The sequence below is a fragment of the Aythya fuligula genome, chromosome 22 (assembly GCF_009819795.1).
Source record: "Aythya fuligula isolate bAytFul2 chromosome 22, bAytFul2.pri, whole genome shotgun sequence".
NCBI classification, from domain to species: domain Eukaryota; kingdom Metazoa; phylum Chordata; class Aves; order Anseriformes; family Anatidae; genus Aythya; species Aythya fuligula.
Genome location: NC_045580.1, coordinates 4,632,066 through 4,638,682, shown reverse-complemented (window position 1 = coordinate 4,638,682; position 6,617 = coordinate 4,632,066). Strand labels below are relative to the sequence as shown.

At 47.0% G+C, this 6,617-nt stretch overlaps 1 protein-coding gene across 2 annotated transcripts in view; it reads right to left on the bottom strand.

Moving 5' to 3' along the window:
- Positions 1 to 2,564: 2,564 nt before the first annotated feature.
- Positions 2,565 to 6,617, bottom strand: part of SORL1 (sortilin related receptor 1) — a 33,737-nt gene continuing 29,684 nt past the window's right edge. For both annotated transcript variants that reach the window (XM_032201937.1, XM_032201938.1), the window contains exon 47: positions 2,565 to 6,421. In XM_032201937.1, coding sequence (XP_032057828.1) covers positions 6,354 to 6,421 — 68 coding nt within the window. In that variant the 3' untranslated portion in view covers positions 2,565 to 6,353. The remainder of the gene's footprint in view (positions 6,422 to 6,617) is intronic.

Here is a 6,617-nt window from a genome sequence, read left to right as displayed (position 1 = left end):
CCCCAGCCCTGGCCACAGATGGGACCCAGAGGGACACCCTCAGCCTGGCAGGGATGGATTCTGCCTCTTGTGTAGAGCTGTGGCACGAGGAGCCCCCGACCTCTTCTCCATCTCCCTGCTGTTACCCTTCGGGATCTCAGGGCTGGGGAAATACGAAATGTTCAAGCAGCCATTCTTGCAGTGGGAGGTGAATGAAAAAGTGCCAAAAAGGTTTGAGAATGGCACGTTCAGGTTCCAAATTCCTCCTCGGAAGGCATCTGCTCCCCTCCCTGGGGCACAGAAAGATCCAGGGGAAATTGGCTTTCTCCTTTGGCTGGGCCTCCCTGGAGCCATGAAGCAGGGTGACGGGAATGTCGTATTTTGTCTGTCTCTGTCCCCAATCCTGCATCTCTATACCACATTCCCCTCCTGCACAGACTGTGTCAGCGGTTTCAGGATGTATTTCATTAGCTGCTGCTCAGCTCACAGCCCCGCTCGCCATTTGCTGACCATCTTCCTGGCCTCCTGGCCTTCCTCCCCTTGTGGCTGCCTTGTTCTCATCATCCTCAGTTGGTCTGGGAAGCGGTGTGATGATTTCCAGCCTGGCCACAGGCAGGTGCTTGTGCCGAGAACACGGTCGGCTCCGTTGCAGGGCCTGGGCAGAGCAAAGCTGCCGAGCATCAGGCAAGCTCAGTGATGAGGATCTGGGGGAATGTGGGCTTCTGGCCGCCTGTAATTTACAGGGAAGAAAGAAATCGCATGTCCTGGAAGAGCCCTGGGCTGCCATTTCTCTTGCATCCCACTTCCGGCAGGTTGAGAGGCTCATGGCAGGAGCCAGGGCTGTGATGGTTAGCATGGCTCTTTCCTTCCCACACAGACCTTCTCTTTCCTCCTTAAGCCAGGGGCAGGGCTATCTGGGAGCTCTTGGCTCCCCCGTCCTAAATTCCAGCTTGCATTTTGCTGCGAAATATCCTCGGTTATTTCATCTTTCCTGCAGAGAAAGGCTAAACACAAGCACTCGGGTGTCTGGCACAAGAAACTCAGATTGCTTACTCAAAAGAGGATCAGCGAGCCAGACCTTCAGCTGCGCTCTCTCAAGATCAGAGCACATCTATTTTGTGAAATGCTTAACCCACGCTGGGAAGTGCTTTTGCAATCCTGGCCGTGCCACGTGCACACCTGGCTGGCTTTGCTCCGTGCGCTCCTCTGGTGGCTGGGACTCCTCTCCTTTGTGGTTTTTGGGTGTCTCAGGGTCATGTAATGAGCAAAGCTGGGACATCTCTTTGGAACTGGCAACACACTTAGCAATTATGAAGGTGCCATTGTTCATCAGGAGTTTTGCCTAATTAAACTAAACCCTAAAGTGCTGGAGAGCACAGCTACACCTACTCGCAAGGGTACTATACTCTGTGAGAATCTCTTGGTTGCATTTAAGGGTGAGATAATATGGAAAGGTCATAAAGAAAAAGGAGGGAGATGCAGAGTCAGAGAAAGGACAGGAAAAACCTGCAGTGTAGATGTCCCGGGCAGGTGGGCGCAGTCTGCAGCTGTAGCTGCTGCTCTCCAGGCCATGCTCTGGAGATGTGAGTCAGGTGAGAGCCAGCGGGACCGTGCCAAAAAGTCCCTGGGCAGCCTGGGGAGGTTTGGGAGTGGAATTGGGGTGGGAGAGGCTGTGTCTCGGGCTCTCAGAGCAATATTTTCTGCAGTCGGTCACAAGGTAGCTTGGTCCGCACCATTCCAGCGAAGGCAGTAAATGAATAGGGGTAAAATTTTTCCTTTAGAAAAAAAGTAATTTGCAAATGTTGTTAGGAAGCCTAATCAGATCGCTTTTGTGCCGAGCCTTTATTCCATCAGGATTTTCTCAGTGAGGCTGGGCGCTGAGGCTGAAGAGTCACGTAGACTGCTCCGAAGGAAAGTAGGTGCATGGGAATGAGGTGTCGCTTCTCGTACCTCCGGGGAGAGCAATCTATTCCAGCAACAATAGGGAAAAATCAGCTTCATTCATGAAGAAGGGGGCAACCGGGAGGAAGGAATGGCTGTTTGTTAGCGTTGCCTTAAGCTAAACATTAATGAAGTGCAACACTTAAGATGCTTGCATGCCTCAATTATGTCCACCAAGCTCACATGTTGCCTTTCCAATTATGTAGGCTAAAAAATGAGGTACGTGTGAAGAGACTGCTGCCTGCTCATTACCTCTCTGGGAGCTGTAATTCTGCTCGCTTTCAGCTGCTGGGGTGTCAGGTGAACTTGCAGATACAGCGTTTCAGCCAGCGATGGGAATGCAGCGCAGGGATGGGATTGCTGAAGGGATGGGTGCTAGCACAGGGAAAATCGTATGGTTTGGGCACCAGATGGGGTTATTGCTGGTGATGGTGCTCAGTGAGCATGGATGTGAAACTCAGAAAGGCTCCGCAGGTTTTCTGGCCCCCGAGGGTGGTGCTCACTGCCTGGCTCCTTGGAGAAGAGGCGTGGGAACCGTGGGGACTAGGTAATAATTATGGAGACCAGGAGTCATTCTGTTTACCCAGTCCATTTTTATTATCATTATTAAGTGGAAAAAAATTGACAGACAAAAATTCCTTCAAAATTGTGCAATAATAACACAGTAACACAGCAGAAATCAGTGAATGGAGGGGAAAAAAAAAAAGACAGAGTAGCAATTCAAATGGTATTCAAATAGTATTAAACTTCAATTAAGGAACCCGATCAGAAGTTGACACTACGTCTAAAAACTTCATTAGAGACTGGCTGCTCGTAGTCTGCCCCAGGACTAATTACTGACATCACAATTAGTACCAGAAATGAAGATGCTCTCTGGAACCCACAGTAACCACCTCTGTGGCACCATTTCTGTTCTGAAGTCCATTTGAAGGAGACTCGAAATTTGGAAAACGTTCTTTTGGTCTTTCCTGAATGCAGTTCTACATTCTTACCAGCACATTACTGAAGCCCCTGCCTGGGGCTCTCAGGTCACTTCTCCCAGGATTTCTAGAAACTGGCAGGATGTGGTCACATTTAGTGACCACCACGGTGACCTGCAGGCACAGAGCCACGTGAGGCCATGGGATGGCAGCGGCACCCAGAACATCACCGCACGTACTCCATCCTTCTTGTGTGCTCTCCTCCTTTTTCTGTCTGGGTGTGCACCCACGTATATCTATAAGTAACTTGATCTTGACCCAAGGAGAACTGTCTTCCCAGCACTAGACCCACACATCCCTGCTGCTAACGCTGTGGCAAGGCAGGAGAAGATGGAACAAGTTAGGGCAGGCTTACCTGGGGCATGAACCTGCAGCATGCCAGTTATTCTGCCATTAAATATCTGCATGCACAATTTTCCCCCATGGTCAATAGAAAACACTTTACCCCTCTCTGAAATTCCTCTTGGTGTGTCCCTGGGGTGCCAGCCCTGGCAGAGTGGCTGAGGAGCCACAAGCTTGTGCTCGTGGCAGATGCTGCGCCCACCCGATCTTAGAGTTCAGCCTTAGTCTTCTGTTCAAATGGACTTCAGAGTACCAGCTGGCATCTAAGGTGGGCTCAAACACGAGGTACCAGAAACACCTCCTTAGCCCACGTACCTCCCCCACTCCTTTTCTCCTTATGGGTCCAAACATCTCACAGGGTTACTGCCAGGTAAACCCAAGTCACCTCCCAAAAATTCGGGTAAGGACTCATGTCACATTGCATCAGGCTACTGAAACAAAACCAGAACAAAATATGCATCCACATCCATGTACCATATATACACCACAACCCTCCCACCCCATATACATCTCTGTGAACAAGATTCCGTGCTTCAAAAGTTCATAAAAATATACAATTTACCCAGAACTGCATCTATCCTGCTTATTCCCCGCCTGGAGCTTAGACTTCTTTATTTATATATAAAATACAAATACACTAGCCCTGTAAAGTTGCTTTGCTGGGAGCACAGTGGTGATTTTTGCCCTGAAGGGAAAGCCTCTGAGGGAAGGGAGCATCTGTGCATTGCACGAAGCGCCCTGGTGCGTGCAGCTTGGCACAAGGACTGCGGGCTGCAGTGCCCCAGAGCCCCGTGCAATGCAGGGACGACTGCAGAGCGAGTGCCAAGGTGTCCCTCACCCCCGTTGCATTGCAGAGGCGCAGCTAGCTGGGAATATTTTCGGAATATAGTATTCCAGCAAAATGCCTCGCTGGCAACAGGCTCAGCACCGTGCGAGCGTCGCTTTGCTGCGGCACAAAGGAGCCTTTCAGAGTGACCAGAAGTGACCCGTCCCCAGCTGAAAACATCCAGCCAAGGGATTTCTGCAGAATATAAAGTGGTTTCGAGGTTCCCCCTTGGCATCTGCCTTCCACATACAGGCACGAGATGGGCTCACTTCTGCTCCCCTTATTTGAGCAGGGTTTTCCCTTAGGGGAGTAAAGTAGCAGAATTTAACCGCTATTAATTCTCACCAGAGAGGTACCATCTTCCGGGATACTATACTGCAGTTTTCAGTTACCTGTGCCAGAAATATTTGTTTAATAAGGAAGGAATGCAATGCTTTTAACCTCTGCTTTCAGGCTGTCCCCTGCAGAAATATGTTAAATCTTCTGCTTTACACTTTTAGAACAGTTTTGCCTCTGGGTCAGGTTCTGCTCTCTTTGTAGCCGTGACTCCAGACAAATTGAGATCTACGTGCTAGGTTGAATTATAAGCATTTTAATCTGTGAACAGCACCTGACCCACTAACAAGGTAAAAACATTGCAACTTGGCAAGCTCGCTGCTACTTATAAAATCTGGTTATGGTTTGGTCCCAACTTTGGGGGAATAAACTGTCACTGGGATTGAGAACACCGATAATTAAAAATAGAGTCAGTATTTCTATAGCGTATCAAACCATACAGAACCTCATCTCTTTAAACATTTTCTGCAAGTGAAATTAAATGGATCAGTTGTGTATCAAAACATAGTTGGCCTCTCTCATCTCATCTGTAGGAAGACTGCAATTATAATGTAATTTACACAGCAAAAATACTTCTGGCTTAAACAAAGAAAATAGCATGACAAGACAGTGTGCTGTATTTTTACTGGGCTTTGCATATATAGAGTGCGGCCAGGTGTGAGCCGCAGACATCCACTCGTATTGATGCTCGTGGGCTTGCGAGCAGTGGGATTCGTGGTGAGATTCACATTTTGCTATCACCAAAAACATACCCTCGACAATGGGAAGCAGACATTTCTACTGCTTAGCTCTGTTAGCCAGTATTATGTCTACAGTAAAGGTGAAATGAGGAGTGATAGGAATATATTACATCTATGTTACTTCTAAAGCTGAAGGTGCGACTACAGCTAGTTTTAGGAAACTCTACTGAAGGAGCACCGAATCCCTGCTGCAAACCAGATGAATCGAGTTGCTCAGTAATTACAGCTCTGCACGACTGTGGAGAATCTGTAAGCGAAGCTCTTCTCCAGTTGCACACAGTGGAGGCTCCCCCTTCTGTCCCACACCATCCTAGCATCTCCACGCAGCTCTGCAGAGGCAAGGTTTCCTGGAAGCTACATTTTAAGGTGTGCGCTTCAAAGTCAGGGGATGGCGATTTGTTGCAGTGACATTACTGACATCAATTATGGATCAGGGCACGGCCAACGGGTTGGCACCTGCTGGTGATTGTTGGAGGGATTTGGGCAATGGTTGGGGGGTCTGCAGCACGGCGCGGGCAGCTCTGCCTGCATGTGAGGTCAAAATTGCATAAACTGGGCGCTTGCCCAGGGATGACTGAGGAAAGATTGTGTCTTTCAGTGAGGGAAAAAATATGTAAAAAATAAAGATTCTTATTCTCATGGTGAGAACAATGATGGGGATGCCAAAATACTACTGCCTTGCAAGATAAAGTGGCACATGTTCTACACAATAATGTGTACAATGTCTGACGACTTCGGAAATCTGTTCTTAAGCAGATTTCCCAATAAATTAACACAACAAAAATACTTTCATATAAAACAAAGTCCAAAGGATTTTTTTTTAAAGTAAAAGCAAAACCTTCAGGGACTATATTACTTATCTCTCTCTACATATATAATCTCCTGAATTTTTTTAAAATAAATTTATTCTTGTCTTAGAAAAATAAAATGAGTAGCCAATTTAGTCAACGGAAAATATCTCACAGACTTAAAAGCATGCCCAGCAAGCATAGCCTTGTAAGACTAAATCAATGTTAAATCAAAGCAATTTGTTACTAAACCAACCTAGTTTGCAATTCACAGTTGATTACTACAAAGTGTTTCTTAAATTTTTTGGCCCATATAAAAATAACGTATTGCAACTCAAAGTGCATTTTTAAAATAAACAATCAACTATTTTTATCAAATAAAATATTTACACCATTTGGTTTTTACAGTCAGAAATGCGCTTCATGCGATGACCATGGGGACATCATCTGAAAATCCAGTTATCATGGGAGCTTCGTCATCCTCATCTCCTGGAAAACAAACCCAGAGCTCTGTTACGCCGCCCTTGGTTTCATCAGGCACAACTAAACTGGCCCCAAAACTGTCCCCCAAATTAATGCATCAGCATGTGGCCCTTAACTGGTTGTTGTATTTGTTATATCCAAGTTTTAATTGATTATCATTAGTGGGAGCTGTTTATGTGAGGTAACTAATTACACATATCCT